The 18,449-nt window shown below is 35.6% G+C and overlaps 1 protein-coding gene across 1 annotated transcript in view; it reads left to right on the top strand.

Annotated features, from left to right (window-relative positions):
- Positions 1-18,449, top strand: part of LOC145786225 (uncharacterized) — a 36,959-nt gene that overhangs the window by 13,053 nt on the left and 5,457 nt on the right. Inside the window, exons 8-14 of the mRNA XM_082597868.1 lie at positions 668-790; positions 5,277-5,402; positions 6,064-6,186; positions 9,211-9,336; positions 11,529-11,651; positions 15,546-15,668; positions 16,347-16,469. Of these exons, the coding sequence (XP_082453994.1) occupies positions 668-790; positions 5,277-5,402; positions 6,064-6,186; positions 9,211-9,336; positions 11,529-11,651; positions 15,546-15,668; positions 16,347-16,469 (867 nt within the window). The remainder of the gene's footprint in view (positions 1-667; positions 791-5,276; positions 5,403-6,063; positions 6,187-9,210; positions 9,337-11,528; positions 11,652-15,545; positions 15,669-16,346; positions 16,470-18,449) is intronic.

Below are 18,449 nucleotides of genomic sequence, written 5' to 3' on the forward strand. Positions count from 1 at the left end.
GATCTACCAAATACAGAAAGCAATATCACTAAGAAAATAAATCAATAGCTTTTTTTCCTTCGTCTGAACCTTAAAACATTTGACCAGGCTAACATTTTATTTGAACTTTCAAGTGTTTGCCATTATACTTGCTCAAGCTAAGTCAAATTGAAATTACAATATTCGATAGTTGCGTTTTGCTTAAACTATGAAGAGAAGAAAAGGCAGAAATAAAGAAATGAATATGAAGGATTGGAGGTCATGAACAGTTTTATTTATTTAATTAATTTGTAATTTTTCGTTTGTTTTTGGTCCATTTATGCTGACATCTATTGATATTGTAAGCTAATTCTTATTTCGACTCAGTTGTGCTGACATCTATTGATGTAGGCTAATTTTTATTTCGACTCAGTTATGCTGACGATTCCTAATGGAAGAAAACCGGTTCCATAACATAAATTTATCTTATTGAAATACTATTGTGTGTGTTAGCCTGGTCAAATGTTTTAAGGTTCAGACCAAGGAAAAAAAGCTATTGATCTATATTGAATCAATGTAAAAACTACTGAAGATATTCGGTTCAAGAATTTCTTAAGCCAACAGACCTTCAGTTGTAGTCCATTGTTGAAGGAAATAGTTGTCACTTTTTACTTGAACAATTTGTTAACATTTTATTGAATGTTCATAGGTTCCTTGTCTCCATGTCAACCAAATCCCTGTCGGAATCAAGGAACATGCACAAGGACAGGTTGCAGCAATGATTACAGGTGTACCTGTAAACATCCGTATACTGGAAGAAACTGTGATCGATGTAAGAATAATAATGTTGTTTTGCTTAAGGTCGAGTCTTTTTCACCAGACACAATACAAATAAACGAAAATATCATCTTGAAGCTTAATATTTTGGCAAAAAACAGTTTATTTAATGAATAAATATTTTGTTTTTAGTCTGAGTGAAAAATTATTCATTTTCTTATGGCAACCTAAAAAAATTGCATGTTCCAAATCAACAGCTGATAGGGGTAAATAGGAATATCCTCATGAGCTTCACCAAAAATTAAAAATAATGCAGTGTTTCAAAAATCAAAATCAATCAAAAATTTCAAAATCATTGCCTATTTAACTATATTAAATTAATTCTAAATTAATTTACCTTGTTGTAGTGATAATTAAAGGTAGTCTATAAACGACAGTAAAATATGTTTTGAATCCAGGTGTTAGCAGAACTAAGCAGCACTGACTATCTTACGTAAAAATGATATGGGTTGTCGCCCGAAAGGGCATGTTTTCACGGTTGCCTATAACTAGTTGTCATAAACAGACAACTCCATAAATGATCGGTTATCATGATAGTACGACGTGGTACTGTTCTGCATAAAATAAAAAAGATTGAGTAAATTTCGAGCTTCATAGTTTTTTATTTTAAAGTTTTTAAAGTTTTTAATTTTGGCAGCAGTGGCCGAGTGGTTAGCGCGTTGGGCTCGCAGTCGAGAGCCTGCATGTTTAGGGCTACCATATGTCCTCTTTTAGGAGGATTTGTCCTCTTTTTTCATAAAAAATGAATTGTCCTCCGAGGACACATGAAAATGCTCAAATGTCCTCTTTTTTGCATTGCTATCATTTTCAACAAGGTTTTATTTTTATGTAACCTTGGCGAAAGCTAAATAAGGCTAAGCAACCATACCAAAAAAGAAAAGTATGTTTTCTGTGAGTTGTGGCAGAAGTACAGTAAGCTATCCTTGTTTAAGAAAAGTGTTTAGGGTTATTGACTTTGAGGTTGACAATACATTGCTTGCTGTAGATATGATGGATACATTTATTTCTGTGGCAAACGAAGGCAGTGTTTCTCGATGACCATGTCAGATGTATTTCTATAGTTCGACTATTGTGTTGCCTATTTGGATGAATAGACCCGACCACTAATTTCATTTTCCGAGTTCATATCCTTTGATTGAATGCTTATTGCTTATGCTGTCTTACACCAAAGAATAGCAGATGGAGACAGCAGAAAAATGGTCTACCACAAGGGAGTGTTTTAGCCCCCATCTTGTACAACATTTATACAAACGACCAACCAATCCATCCTGGTACAAGAAGCTTCATATACGCTGAAGATTTGTGTATAACAACACAACACAAACACTTCACTTCCACGGAGAGAGTACTTAGCGATGCTCTGGATGGGCTGACAACATACTACACGGACAACCACCTGCGTGCCAACCCCAATAAAACTCAAGTCTGCGCATTCCACCTTAGATCCGGGGATGCATCACGCCAACTAAACATTTCCTGGAATGGAACCAACTTGGCACACTGCATCAATCCAACATATCTCGGTGTCAAACTAGATAGGTCCCTCACATACAAATCCCATATCGAAAAAGTAAGAGCTAAGGTGGCTTCTAGAAATAATATTTTATAGAAACTCGAAAACTCTGATTGGGGTGCCCTCCCTGACACAATACGGTAAACTGCTTTAACCTTATGCTATTCGGTTGCAGAATATGCTTGCCCAGTGTGGGAAAGCTCAGCACATGCCAAGAAAATTGACCCCATATTGAACCAAAGCCGCCGTCTGATTACAGGTTGTCACAAACCAACCAACATCACGTCGCTGCACATTCTGTCTGGAATTGCTCCCCCCAACATTAGAAGAAGCGTGACCAGCAGAAAGGAAAGATCTTGTCAGGACATAGATTTGAGACATCCACTGTATGGTCAAACTCCAGCACACAGGCGTCTGAAGTCAAGAAAAAGTTTCCTTGCTTCAGTTGTTCCATTAGGTCAAGACGATGTCGCCGCCAATGTGCAGATTCAACTATGGCAGGAGGGACTGGCAGCCGGACCGACAATGGCCAATATGGAGCTCACACCCATGGAGAGCCTTACTCCGGAAAACGTGAACCGTGGAAGTATTGGCGATGCCTCAACCGCTTAAGAACTGGTATTGGCAGGTGTAAAACCTTGATGAGACACTGGGGGTATTCAATGGGGAGCACAAGTTGCAAATGCAGACAGTAGCAAACGATGCAACATCTACTCGAATGCCCTGACCTAAAAGCAAGGTGCTCTGCACAGGATTTGGCCGAGTTCAACGATAGAGCAAGAGCCTGCGTGATGCTCTGAGCTACGGCCGTGTGACACACGATGAAGAAGATCAAAGAATAGGATAACGCTTTTCAGCGGTGTGTGTGGAAGTATCTGTCAGAGAAAAATGTTGGCATTGATGATGTTAAACTGTTCGATCTATAAGTATTGTTCGAATTAATTGAAACTGTCAAGAAAACAGGCTGAATTTGTGTATCTTATATTTGGTTTATTGCGATAATTTAACAGATGTGTATAGTTTCATGCCTAATATGGCCTCCAGCTTCTTTCAATATTGCACGAACACGGTTTGGCATGGATTTGGTTAGTTTTTTTGCAGTTCTCTACAATTTTTTGGATCCAAAACCACACCTGAATGATGGCCTCCATGAGCTTCCTTATGGTGGTGCAGTCCTTCTTGCGTGATCGTGCCTTGATTATGCTCCACAAATTATCGATAGGATTTAAATCCGGAGAATCGCTAGGTCAATCTAACACGGTAATCTTGTTTTTTTTTTCAAAAAATTAGTGTTTTTCAGAAGAATGGCATGGTGCGAGGTCCTGCTAAAACATGCCCCCACCTTCTGGAAATGCCCTTCGCAGGTCTGGGATAACTTTTTTTGTGATCACATCGATATATCGTTCAGAAATCGTCATTCCTTTCACCGGAAACAGTGATTCAACCCCGCTGTGGTTAAAACTTCCCCAGAACACCCTTCCCAGTTTCCACTTAGCAGAAATATTCCTAGTTAGCATAATCATCCCAGTTTCAATTAATTCGAACAATACTGTACCAAAGCTAGTCTTAAACCTGATAGCTAGTTTGCATTAGTTTTTTTTTTAAATGATGGCAGATTAGAAAATGGACAGAATAGTTCAAATATTGCAGAACTATAGATTTGTTTAATGAATTGTTAAAAATCCAGCATAGTTAAAAATCGAGCATGCAACAGACTATGGCTCAAAATACAAAACGCATGTTTTCTGTGAAGAAAATCAAATGAACAGCAAAATGTTCATTGACTGAATCTGACAAATAAATATGTTATGTTTTTAATTTGTCACTTTTGCTACGTAGGCCTATAATCATCTAAGAAGATGTAAAAATTGTTTAAACGTAAAAATCCACTGGCATTTTACTTGCTTATTAAACATGTCCTCTTTTTGGGTGATGAAAATATGGTAGGCCTATGCATGTTCGACTCCAGCCACCCTCACTTGCTGTTGTTTCTCTGGGCAAGAAACTTTACGATAATTGCCTCTACCCAGTGATCGATTTCGAGTAATGGGTAGTACCAAATTTAAGTCATAAGTAGAGTAGACAACAGGAAACAGACATTGCCGTCGGCTGCAGCGTGGGTCAGGTGTAAGTCGGAAGGCGTACACCGATGCATAGCGCTCTAGTCCGCTTTTCCGCAATGCAGGATAAAGATAAACAAACAAACAAACAAATAATTATGCTGAGCACCACATGAATTAAAACATTAAATAAAAACCGAAAAAAATACCAATGCAACAGTTTGTGGCCTGGTTGATTTGCTGCAATGAGTCACTTTACAAGGCCAAATTCGAATTCGACAAGATTTCAGCTTTTTTTGGCATTGTCACTCTGAATTTTTGAAACATATAAGATTGGGTCAAAAAGGCAAACATTTTTAAGAAGTTAAAAAACAGAAAAGTGAGCAAATGTTAGTCATAATTTGCCATACGCCACATAAAAGTAGGTCTATATGCGTTGATTTACTTCGTTTTTACTAACACAGAAAACTTTTTCAATTTTGAAATGGCTATACTGACCAAACAAGATTGAAACGTCAAGCCGACTTTGCTTAACATCACAGTGTATCATATAGGCCTATCAATATTAACGGTTGCCTAATGTTGGTAATTGCCACTGCTCACTTTATACTGTTCTAAAAAATGCCTTTATCTGGTTTGTAAACTTACATTTTAAAGTGATCTTGAACTTACGGCTTATCAAGATCACACAAAAAAGTTACCTAACATCAGGCTTAAGCTCACTTGTCGATTTCAAGATCAAGATCACCCCCATATCTGCATATATTAAATCAACGTAAAAAAAAACAACAAAAGATTTGCGGTTAAAAAATTTCCTCAGGCAAAGAGATCTTCAGTTATAGTAATCAAGAAAATAGTTGTAACTTCTTACATGGATCATGAGATAACATTATATTGGATGTTCATAGGTTCCTTGTCTCCATGCCAATCCAACCCTTGTCGAAATGGAGGAACATGCGCAAGGACAGGTTGCAGAAGCAATACCTACACGTGTACTTGTACACATCCCTATACTGGAACAAACTGTGACAGATGTAAGAATCATGTTGTCTTGTTTATGGTTAATCATTTTTCACCAAACGTGATACAAAAGAAAACGTTTTTTTGATACCCAGTAGCCTGTTTTGGCATGGAAAAGTCTATTTAATTAATAAACAATTATTTCCTTTAGTTTTTAGATGAAATCGAATTGTTGATTTCATTATGTCAATTTAAATATATTTCCCAACATATTGTAATCTCTCCCTAACAAACATGCAAATTTTTCCGATTTTGCAAATTTTCTTGCTCGCTTCGCTTGCTCAATCAGACTTTGCAAATGCTATATGGATGTACCTGTAAACATTCTTCTTCTGAATAACAAATTCATACAACGCACATAGAAGTTTCCTTGCATATTTGTAAGCTTTGTATTATTAACATTATCACAGTCATTTCAAAAACACTCTCAAGTTACTCATTGTAGTGAAGGTGATCATAGATGTTGAGCAATTGAAGTGACACAACCTTCCCGTAGCGTGTTATGATAAAATTGTTGAATGTTTCCTTTGCTAGCAAATCAGTATTTTGTTAGACTGCAAATATTGAATCATTGTAAAAACAACTAAATATTTGGATCTTATGTTATTTTAATCAAGGAAATAGTTGCAAGTTTAGGAGAGAAACATGTGGTAACATTTTATTAAATGTTCAAAGGTTCCTTGTCTCCATGTCAACCCAATCCTTGTAGGAATGGAGGAACATGCACAAGGACAGGTTGCAGCAATGCTTACACTTGTGCCTGTACATATCCGTATACTGGAAGAAACTGTGACTAATGTAAGTACCAAACTCAATACAAATAAAATACAATATCATGTTGATACTTAGTATTCTGGAAAGAAAAAGTCTATTTAACGAACATATATTCTTTTTTATTTCCTGGGTGACAACTTTTCGTTTTATTACGTCAAATAATGTTAGGGACAAGAAAAAGTCTACGATGAATCATACAATTTCGTTAATGTAGGAGCTATCCGGTGTTGAAAAAAAGCGTATTACTTGGCGTCAGCACAACCTGACTACTAACTATTGAATTAACAAGCATTGCGCTTTGCTAACCATATCGGTAGCTAACCATAACAAAGCTATATGGTAGCTTTGCTAACCATATACCCTCCACGCCAGCTATCAAGACTTTTCTAAACACATGTGTTTCTCGGCAGTCAAGTGAAGTTATTCGACAGTTGTTCAAAAAAAAATTTAAACTGTAACCAATATGTTTGTAAACAACGCAAAAAAAAAATTGCAGCTTCTTAAACGTAATCAGCTACCTGACTAAACGAGAAACACAGCGATCAAAAACCAGTTATGTGGAAGACGGACTGACGAAAAGCAAATTGAATTACATCAAGAAAAACGCAATTCATTACACATGGATTTGCACCACAGGGTGTAGCATTGATACAGTGGCGTAGCTAGGGGGGGGGGGGGGGGGGGGCGGACCACCCCGGGCGGCACGTCTGGGGGGCGGCACTTTCAGACAGGACGTTTTGTTTTTTTTGTTGATAATGCAAAAGTACAGGGAAAATAAAAGCAAACAGAATGGCAACGTTCAAAACAGTGGCGTAGCCAAGAGGGAGGAGGGGTTTGGGGGTTACAACCCCCCTTTGGCACGCATGTGACGTCACGATATTGAGAATGATGCTTTCAGTCTCTATGTCTCTAAAACAAAGTTGGCCTAATTTTAAACGAAACTCCATTAAAAAAGCGAGTTTTGCCAATACCAAACATTCAAATATCTCAGCCAGGAATTAGCAACAAGAAAACATAGAGACTTAGCTTTATTAAGTTACTGAAAAATTCCCAAGAAAACATGATCTTATCCTTTTGCTATGCCACCGGACAGCACCATTTTACAGGAATATTTATATTAGGGGATTTATACCCACATTTTTGTTGAAAATGCTCTCAGAATGCACCAAATCCAAAGTAATTTTTCAAATTTTTCTGGGGGAGGCTCCCCAGACCCCCCGCCGCTGGGTGTCGTCTTTGGCGAAGACGCCATCGGGCTTCGCCCGCTGGCCCTTAAAACCCCCGCTTTCAAAATTACTGGCTATGCTACTGGTTCAAAACATACAATAATTCCACTTTAAATCAATAAAAAAAAAATTCATTTTCACATGCTTTTTCTTAAAAGGGCGGCAAAATCTGAATCCGCCCCGGGCGGCACATTCCCTAGCTACGCCTCTGCATTGATAAATTTCATAAACGTTGAGAAGAATCAATGCGTCTCCTGCAATTGACACTGTGTCACAAAAAATGAGGTAGGCTATGTCGGCAACTGAGATATTAATATCCACCCCAAAGTTAATTTTTGGCGTTGAAACCGAATTTGAACTCAGTTTTGTACTGTCATGTCAGGGTTTTGAGTTATTTACATTTTTGTATTCCAAATTTAGCAAAATAAGCTATAAATGGATAAATTTTGGTTCTTCAAAAGTCCCTAAACTGCTGTGATAGCAGTCTAGTTGAAAAAAGCAGGCGTTAGAAAAAAGTATTGAAAATTCTGTACTACCAAATAAACATCTCTTTGTTGACAAAACATCTCATCTTGCTAAAGACAAAATTTCATTATTATCTTTAATGTTGAGGTTAAGAGTTAGGCTAAGGCCTTAGTGTTGAGCACATATATCAAATTAATGGTATCATTCACTTAAATCTACTGTAGCTGTTAAAGTATGAATAAATTTGATTACACTTCTAAACTAACGCAAACTGCATGATATTGACTTAAACATAATCGCTCTTTGAGGTGTGACAGTTCAGGTTCCATATTCAATGCCCATTGTAGAAACAGCATAATGAACTTTTAATTTCTAAAGCGAGACAGAAATATTTTATCAACAAATAGATTTTTTTATGGTATCTTGTGGTATCTTCAATACGTTTCTGCTAATGCCTTCTTTGCTCTACTAGATTGCTGTCACAGCGATTTGGAGGGTTTTGAACAAAGAAGATATGCCGATTTATAGCCTATTTTGCTAAATTTGGAATGAAAAAATATGAATAACTCAAAACCCTGACGTTATATAGCAAAATTAAATTCAAATTCTGAATCAGCGCCCCAAATTGCATCTGGGATGGATATTCATATCTCAGTTCCCAACATACACCATTTTTTGTGACAATTCCTTGTTTACATTTGAATTGTGGCTTTTACCAGCGCATCATGAATTTTGTGTCAAGTTGGGATTTGCCTTTGCGTAAAATTTTAAGTAAGGCAATAGAGAATTCTTGATTGGTGCTAAATGAACATTCCATGTCATCGTATGTTCTTTGAAGGCAAATTGAAGTTGTAATTTATTGTATTTCTTGTAATAGCTTCCTGACGAAGGCTAAGGTTATGGCGAAACTCAACTGTAACAGAGATATTTCAGAATATTTTATGCAAACTTTGTAAGAATATATGGATAAACATTCTTTTTCTGACTGTAACGAATTCCCATAAAGCCCCAAGAAGTTTTCTTGCACATTTGAAAGCTTTCTATTTCTCCATTATCGCAGACACAGTCATCTCAAAAGCACTTTCAGGTTACTGTTTGTTGTAAAAATGATTTTGAGCAATTGAAGTAAAGTAACTTATCGCTAGCGTGTTATTTTGAAAAGTTAATTGCCTATAGTTTTCCCAACCAGAAAATTATTATTTTTTCAATCTGCTTATATTGAAACAATGTAAAAATAGAAGGAAAATTTGGGCTAAATAAATAGCTCAGGTCAATGGATCTTCAGTTGCATTTATCAAGGAAATAATTGTAACTTTTTACACGGAATATGTGATAACATTTATTCGAATGTTCAAAGGTTCCTTATTTTCGTGTCAACCCAATCCTTGTCGGAATGGAGGAACATGCACAAGGACAGGTTGCAGCAGCAATGCTTACACTTGTAGCTGTACACACTCCTATGGAGGAACAAACTGTGATCGATGTAAGAATGATGTTGTCTTGCTGATTGTCGACTGTCACCAGACACAATACAAGAAAAGAAAAATGTTTTTTGATACTTAGTCCTTGGACAAGAAAAAGTCCATCAAATGATAATATTTTGTATTTCTTGGGTGACAATTGTTGATTTTGATATGTCAACCTTTATCATCATCATCATAATCCATCGTCGGTTTGTTCCCCACAAGTGGGGGTGGCCGATTGTTTCCGCGCAGCAATTGTCTTAATCCCTTTTCTCCATTTCACCCTGTCCCTTGCATCTTCCTCCTTCAGTCCGACTTTTTTAAACTCATCCTTCACTTGTTGTTTCCACGTTCTTCTTGGACGACCGCGTTTCCTCTTCCCATCCACCTTTAGATCTAGTGCCTTTCTAAGAAAACTTCCTTCCTCCCTCCTTATCACATGTCCATACCACCTTACTCCATTTGCCTTTGCCAGTTGGTCTATGGTCTCTCACATCCAACAATTCTTCAGTCCTTTTTCCCTTCTCGTTTTCACCCCACACATTGCTCTCACCATTGACCTTTCCGTTCTTCTCAGGATTGCCAGTTCACTCTCTCTCAATACCCATGTCTCGCTACCATATAGCATTGCAGGCCGCACACAGCTCCGATATACTTTTCCTTTCATCCTTAGTGAAAATTTTCTGCCATACAACATTTCCCCACATTCCCTGAACTTTGCCCAGCCCATTCTTGCCCTTGTTGTCACCGCTGCTTCACATCCACCACTTCCATTTATTTTTAATATATTTTAATAATTTTAATATATTTCAAAACATATTGCCCCCTCTCCCTAACAAACATGCAAACTTTATTGATCGTTTTGCTTGGTCAATTACAAATTGTTAATCATAGAGTTAGAAATTCGGTCATTCGCCTATCAAAAACTAAAAGGCAGTATTTTTGTTTACTTAAACCATTCCAATTCCACTACACTAAATTAATATTTGAATTATATCATTTAATGATGATAAAAAGATAAGAACTATGTTTTGTATGTCCTAGACAAATTTTCGGAAACCATTGGCTGCAAAGTCTACAATAGAATTTATTGAAAGAGAACTAAGACCAAGGCTAGATCACAATGGGCAGAGAAATCTACTTTATCAAAGTTTAAATAAAATTTAAGCGGCGGCGAAAATGGTTTAGAGATTATAGGCAATAGCTAATTCATGAAGGCACTTGGGCAAGTGATTTCCCTAACCGAGAAAAAAAACATTAGACAGTGATCAATTTCAATTGTTCTTCTTTTAGTTTATTTTTAATTTTTTTAATTTCATTGTCTTTGTGTTGTTTACATTTAAGTTTTATTCTTTATTTTTTGTTGATTTCATTGATTATGTCCATACTTTCTTGCGTGCAAAAAAAAAAGAACTACGCTATCAAATATGGCACTACTTACTTCGGTAGCGTGTAAAGAATTACTGAGAAACATTGTTTTGATTGACAGTTGCAGACTGACAGAAATAATGCAGTGATAATGCGATTACATCAAAAAGCAATTGTCCAATACTGACTTCTCCGATATAGTCAAAACCGCAAAGAGAAGCAAAAACTACAAACCGAACTAAATAAGACGCTTGTTGTGCTGCCTGCTCCACAACACTCTATACGAAGTAATATTTTGACGAAAAACACTGGGAATCGTCAAATTAAATGCGAAACAGCAATGCGAGTTGCATTATATAAATAGCACACTTAAAGGGTTAAGCAACTTATAGATGAGCAAAAAATAGCTCAAAAGGTAACAGCAATAGTTCAGCTCATTTCACTCAAATGCGATACGAGAATTAGTCTACGGCTAAACGACCTTTGTATGACCTTAACGAATTCCTACAAAGCACCTAGAAATTTTCATTTTTAAGCTTTATATTGTTTACATTATCACAGTCATTCCAAAAACACTTTCAAGCTACTCATTGTTGTGAAGGTAATGTTGAGCAATTGCAGTGAAGCAATTTTCCAGTGGCGTGTTATGATAAAAGAATAATAATTGCTTTTTTGCCAACAAATTAGTATTTTGTAGATCTGCATATATTGAATCAATGTGAAAACGGCAGAAGACTAACAGTTAACAAATTACTTAGGTTAAGAGATCTACTAGGATAATAGTTGGAAATAGTTGTAAGTTTTGACATGGATCATGTGATAACATTTTATTAAATGTTTATAGGTTCTTTGTCTCCTTGTCAACCCAACCCTTGTCGAAATGAAGGAACATGCACAAGGACAGGTTGCAGCAATGATTACACGTGTGCCTGTACACATCCGTATACTGGAACAAATTGTGATAGATGTAAGAATCATGTTGTTTTGCTTAGAGGTCGATTCTTTTTCACAAGGCACAATACAGTAGGCTACTAACAAAAGAAAATATCATTTTAATACTTGGTATTTTTAACAAGAAAAGTCCGGGTTATTAAGAAAAGGAGATATAAAGGCCTGCAGCCATTGCCTCATTCATACGACACTACAAGGCCGGTAGTTGGTGACACGTTAAACATGCGGCTCTTTAAAATTACAGAAAGTTTTGTAGTGCCTGTTATAAATAGCCGCGTGATTTGATTACAGTTATTATTAGAGTTGTGCTGAGAGTTCTGATTAGAGTTGTGTATGATGGTAATTAGAAGTTGTAATGAAAAGTATTTTTTGAAGACGATTGTAGAGTTCTAGCCTATATTGAATAGATTGTAAAAGTGGAAGTTATTGCCAATTGTAAAGTAGCTGTTGCAAGTAGTAGTGTGTATTTATTTTAAAATCGACCAAGATGTTTGCTGTTCAGATTTTGATTTCTTTATGTGCTGGAAGTGCAGAAATTTTCTTCAGTTCAAGAACATTCAATTACCATCTCTCAAATAGAACTGTTCGTTCATCCATATACTTGACTGTTTAACGTTTCATATCCCCGAATACTATACGTCATCTATCTTTCCAAGGTCTCTTTATGTGTAAGAAATAGAAAGAATTGTGACAATCGTCATGCACCTCAACAAAAACTAAAAATAATGCAATGTTTCAAAGTGAAATCATTGCTTATTCAACTATATTATATTCTAAATTGATTTTCCCCATTCTAGTGATGATTTAAGGTATCAAGTAAACTAGGCTTTTATGTTATAGAGTAGTGATTTCCAATTCATTGGTTGCAAAGTCTTTGGCTGCAAAAGAATTATTACACCACTAACAGCGAAGCTAGATTCCAAGTAGACCGCAAAAGTCATGTTATCAAAACTATAGTTCTAAGTAAATTTTGACAGAGGCAAAAATATGTTTGGAAAATACCATTACAAGCTGTAGCGAATACCTGGAGGCACTTGGTCAACTGCTTCCATATATTCGGGTTTTCAAAAATTCTGCAAATTTTATTCGCTCCCTCAATCGCATTGTATTGACTTAAACGGCAGGATAGAGATCATCTTAAGCTTGTTTCAAATCAGCATCACCATTATGTTCCTTCCTCGTATTGAGGGGTGGATACAATAGACCAATGTTTTCAATCATGAGCTGTTCGTACCGCACTTTCATACTTTAATTTTGTCTATTTAGAGTGTTTGTTGTCCAAATCATTCTTGGTTTCCCTTTGCTTCTTTTACCATTTGTACGAGAATTCTGTATGATTAAATTTAGATAACACTCCATCGATAGTAACCTTTGTTTTCATGTAATTTTTAACATTTACCTGTATATCCAGAACTCAATGGCATCGATCCATTTCTCCATTTTTTGTGACACTGTCTAAGTTTCAGAATTGTACAAAAGGGTTGACCAGATTCAGCATTTCAATATCCTTTGACGAATTGCAAAATTTGAATTTTTATTGATTAAAACATTTTTTATTTTTCTAAATGCAGTTTTGCAATTTCTATCCGCTTTGAAATTTCATGGTCATATCTCCCATCTTCAGTTGTTAAATGTTCAAGATTGGAAAAAAATTAGTTTTTGTATAATATCTTCATTGTCAAATGCAATTTGGAGCACTGGAGTGTCTGGTGATTTTGAGATTATTATTAATTTAGTCTTTTTAGCGTTAATTTTCATATTAAATTCCTCTCCAACTGAATTAACATTGTCAAATATTTTTTAAAGATTTTCTTGCGACTCAGCAAACACAACAGTGTCATCAGCGTAGCGTAAATTTTTTATGTTCAAACCGCCAACTTTTATCTCTTTTACATCATCAATTCGTCAAAAAATAATTTCTGTATATAAACTAGCAAGACGTAGAATGCGTACACATCCTTTGCGTACTCCACGCTAAATATTAATTCCATTTGACAAATCGTTTTCCATGCAAATAAATGCTTTTTGATTTTCATTAACCTCCCATCCTACTAACCTACATTTAATTTAACAATTAAGTTAGCTTTCCAGTAATAACAAAATAAAAAAGTGTACTTGTGTATGTCAAAGGCAGAGATGGTTCTGAACCACTGGACGCAAAGTCTTTGGTTGCAAGGGAAACATCAAACTATAAGTGCAAACCCAGATCACAAGTGATGCGCGAAAATCATTTCACAAAACAAACAAGCGAATTTTACTGTGTTGAAAAAGACTTGACAAACGCTGTTGTACGGAAAGTGAGATATATAGGCTACAAATGTGATAATTGTGAGACAATTTAATAAACGTAATAGATATCCAGCTATTTTAAAGGCATACTAAAGGAAAATTTCAAACCGGAATTAAGCATTAAAATGAGTAAACTGAACATTCAAGAATACATTTCAAAAACAATTACCCAAAAAAATTTGTTTTCAATGGCGCTGGCAAGGCCCAAAGTCCAGTGTTTCATTTATTTTCATTTTTTTCAAAATGACCAAAACGTGCAAACACAGCTCAAGAATACGTCATAAAGTCCAGCAATAACAAAAGCCACGTTACCAATCTGATGTTTTGAGCAAACTGTCTGCTGTTTTGATGTTAAAATGTGCTGTTTTGATGTAAATACATACATAGCCTACAGTCAAATCGCCCGCAGTAACAATTATTGCGTGATCGGTTGATTGCTAGACTTTATGACGTAGACTTTATGACGTTCTTTACAGTCGCACGCTTCGTTGCTCAGGCCAATCTCGTTTTGAAAGCTCTGACAAAAGCACGCGCACAATGGTGGTCAGACCGCAATGGGGCAAAATTTTATTGAAAATCGTTTTATGGTAGCATGTTAAACACAAAGAACGTGGAAAATCGCCAAGTCAGGTTTTTCCTTTAATACCCCTTTAAGCACCCTGTAGTTGGGCAGGAAATAGTTCTAAACGTGAAAAACATTTCATTTTTTTACGCAAATCTGATTTAAATATTGGTCAGCTACAGGATTAGGATCAGATTTGGATTTTAAGTTCTTTTAACAACCGGATTTGGATATTAATTTGAACTTTACTGTAATTATCTTCCTAAACATTATCAAAAAGTGATTATTCTTCGTTTTGTATTGATAAACTCATTGTATTAAAAATCTTTAACCATATTAACTATTTCACTTTGACAATATTGTTTGAATTGTGCTCGTTTGATAATCTCAGTTCGTTTCTTTCAAGATAACAGTTCAAGGTTTAATTAAATTTAGTTGCATTAATTTGTTTTCAAACGAATTTTGTCAAAAAAGTATTGTTAGTTTCTTAATCTTAGATTTATAATGTTATTTTATTGTGGAACTTATCACCGCATTAGGATTTCACAATGCTTGTAATCCGGATATGGACTTGGATTTAGATTGAAATGCAATAAAATGAAATGATTTAGATTAAAAAGTTGAAACGTGTAAATGTATTTCGATTTTAAGTTCTTTAATTCGTATATATGTGATGAGTAAAAACATAAACATTCTTTGTCTCACTGAAACAAATTCATATCAAGCACCTAGAAGTCTCCTTGTGCATTTGAAAGCTTTGTATTGTTTACATTATCACAATCATCCCAAAAACACTTTCAAATGTTTGGTTGTAGGGAAGGTGATATTGAGCAATTGAAGTAAAGCAACTTTTCGCTTGCGTGCTATATGTAGATAAATCAATTGCCTATTCTTTTCCAAAACCAGCAAATTAGTATTTTGTCAATCTGCTGTAAAAACAGATTGAAAATCTGCAGTTGAAGAATTGCTCAGGTCAAGAGATCTTTAGTTCTCTTAATCAAAGGAATCGTTGTAACTTTTACATGGACCACGTGATAATATTTCATTGATTGTTCATAGGTTCCTTGTCTCCATGTCAACCCAATCCTTGTCGAAATGAAGGCAGATGCACAAGGACAGGTTGCAGCAATGATTACATTTGTGCCTGTACACATCGGTATACTGGAAAGAACTGTGACAAATGTAAGAATCATGTTGTTTTGCCTATTGTCGAATCTTTTTTATGAAACACAATACAAACAAAAGAAAATATCATCTCGATACTTAGTGTTTTTGCAACAAAAAGTCAACTTAACGAACAATTAACTATTATCTTGCCAAACTCTTACAAAGCAGTGGTTCTTAACCTTTCGGCACTACTGGATCGATAAAAATATAAAAACGTGTTTCTTAATGGTAACCAGATTATATCCCAAACACTATTATTCTAGGAGAGGTGCATAAAACATAAAAAAAAAAATTGCACAAAACTTTGCTCAAATATTCAGTGTAGCTTACTCAAATATAATATACATTACAGTACTTTGTATGCCTATTTGGACTTAATGTATTTCAAAGTTACTTGTATGAAATACTTTTACCTTTAAGATTGAAATTTGGAATGCTAGTTTATTCGTTCTATTTAAAACAAAACCGTTTCAAGAAATAAGATTGAAATAAACAGAATGGACGGTCATAAAAGTATTGTTTCTAACCCAACTCTACCAACTCTACCTAGAATATATTGAATCAAAGTAAATACGACTGAAAATCTGCAGTTGAAGAATTGCTCAAGTCAAGAGATCTTTAGTTCTCTTAATCAAAGGAATCGTTGTAACTTTTACATGGGCCACGTGATAATATTTCATTGATTGTTCATAGGTTCCTTGTCTCCATGTCAACCCAATCCTTGTCGAAATGAAGGCAGATGCACCAGGACAGGTTGCAGCAATAATTACACCTGTACCTGTGCACATCCCTACACTGAAAGAAACTGTGACAGATGTAAGAATCATGTTGTCTTGTTTATGATCGAATGTTTTTCACCAGAGACAATACGAACAAAAAGAAGCTATAGGTTGGATACTTCGTATTTGAAAAAAGTCTAATAGGTGGTCATTTTTGACCATTTTTCATTTTTAAACGTAGCATCTGATATTTCATCCGTTTTAAAATCTGGATCTTAACCTTTTATGACTTTTAATCAAGAAAATGAAGTATCTTCTGACAAGTGTCAAGAAGATTCTTTGCATTAATCACTTTTATTAAGGTCTACATTAATAATACATTTTTTTCTGTAATATTTATAGTTTGTGCAACATTTAGATCAGGGTGATTAAAAAGTGAGAGCATGAAGGGCCGCATTAAGGTTTGAAGAAAATTTTAGGAGCTACAAAGAGAGAAATCCTTTGAAATGAACGGACGAAGTTTTTTGTTTTAATTAACGCATTTTTTAGTGTGCTTATTGTTCATGCTGGTTGGCGACTATGAAAATGATTTCTTAAAACTGCTTCCCTCAACATTCTGTGATTTTGATTGTATTTTTTTTAGCTCGTGTTGGGTGCTGTGGCTCGTGTGCTGTAACGTTGCTAGGCACCTTAGTAACTGATAATAATATAATGTACGCCAGACACTGTGGTTTTCCATTGCTATAAAGAAATACCTCTTCTACCAGTTTGAACTAATCACTCCGTTTTCATCTGACACTTTTTGACAATTTTTGAAATTTAAATTAATGCCTATAAATGCCAAGCGGTCATTTCTGACCGTTATTTTATTTTGTACTCCCTTGTTATACAATTAGCTTCTATCACCACGTTTCTGTTGTTTTAAAAGTTTCCCGCCTTTTTAATGCAAGCAGCAAAGTTTTCGCCTTCCAGGTCTAAATATATATTAAAAAAAATGGATCCATGAAAAATGAAGGCCTGGAGAAAAGCTGAGTTTGAAATAATTACAAAGATAAATCTGATTGTCGTCACTTCAACGCTAAGTTTATTTAAATTGATGAAGAACTTTCAGAGATAATCCAATTATGAAGAAGCCAAGCCTGCGGTTGCCGCATGAAGACAACAAGCAATTGACAGTTTACAATTTAGTTATTTTTTAAATTTTCCTGGGTCAGTGTGTGTTGTATCGGTATAAATTAATCTAAAGCAGGGATTCTTAAACTGGGGTCCGTGGACCCCCAAGGGGTGCGCGGACTGGTTTTAGGGGGTCCATAAAGGCCCAATGGAAAGCTTAGTGTGTAATTCCAAAAACGGAATAATTTTTTCAAAAAAGAAGAGATGAAGTTCAAACAACGCTGAGGATTTTCCACAGTTCATCGTTACTCATTGCTGTTTACATCGCCATGCATTAGCATCGAAAACTCTCCCAACAAATTTGAAAGAAATGTTGTCTGGTAGGCTAGTGTGAAAATCGTTCATTTCATCAGAAGAAGTTTGCTGGCTGTCAAGGGAACAAGTTTTGAAGCGCTTTTTCTTTTTTTCTAAGAGACAAAAATGTTGAACTCTCAAAGCAGTTTAACAGTGAAGAGTTTATTCAAGGGTTATTTCAAGGCGGATGTTTTTACTCATATGAATGAGGTACCGGTACATCGTTCTATTCAAGGCCCTGCCGTTACAAGTATGGACGATTCTGAAAAACTTAAAGCTTTTCAGGACAAGTTATCTCTGTGAAAAAGGAAATTGGAGACTAACAACTATTATAATTTCTCAACGTCGGAAGAATTGATGATTTAAAATGGAATTGCAGTTTGTAATGCTCTACCATCTTCTCTGCACACAGACATTTGGAAGCATTGTAAAACTCTTTCAGAGGTTACTGCTTAGCCGCAGAGGATATTAAAAATACAGCATGGATGCGTTACCCTTTCCTAGTTAAACTGGAATCTATCAGTGATGAGGACCTTGCAAAAGATGAGTTCATTGAACTAAGGGCAATGGAATCATTAAGAATGTCCTTCAATTCGAAAAGTATTGGCGA

The sequence above is a fragment of the Aplidium turbinatum genome, chromosome 17 (assembly GCF_918807975.1).
Source record: "Aplidium turbinatum chromosome 17, kaAplTurb1.1, whole genome shotgun sequence".
Taxonomy (NCBI): domain Eukaryota; kingdom Metazoa; phylum Chordata; class Ascidiacea; order Aplousobranchia; family Polyclinidae; genus Aplidium; species Aplidium turbinatum.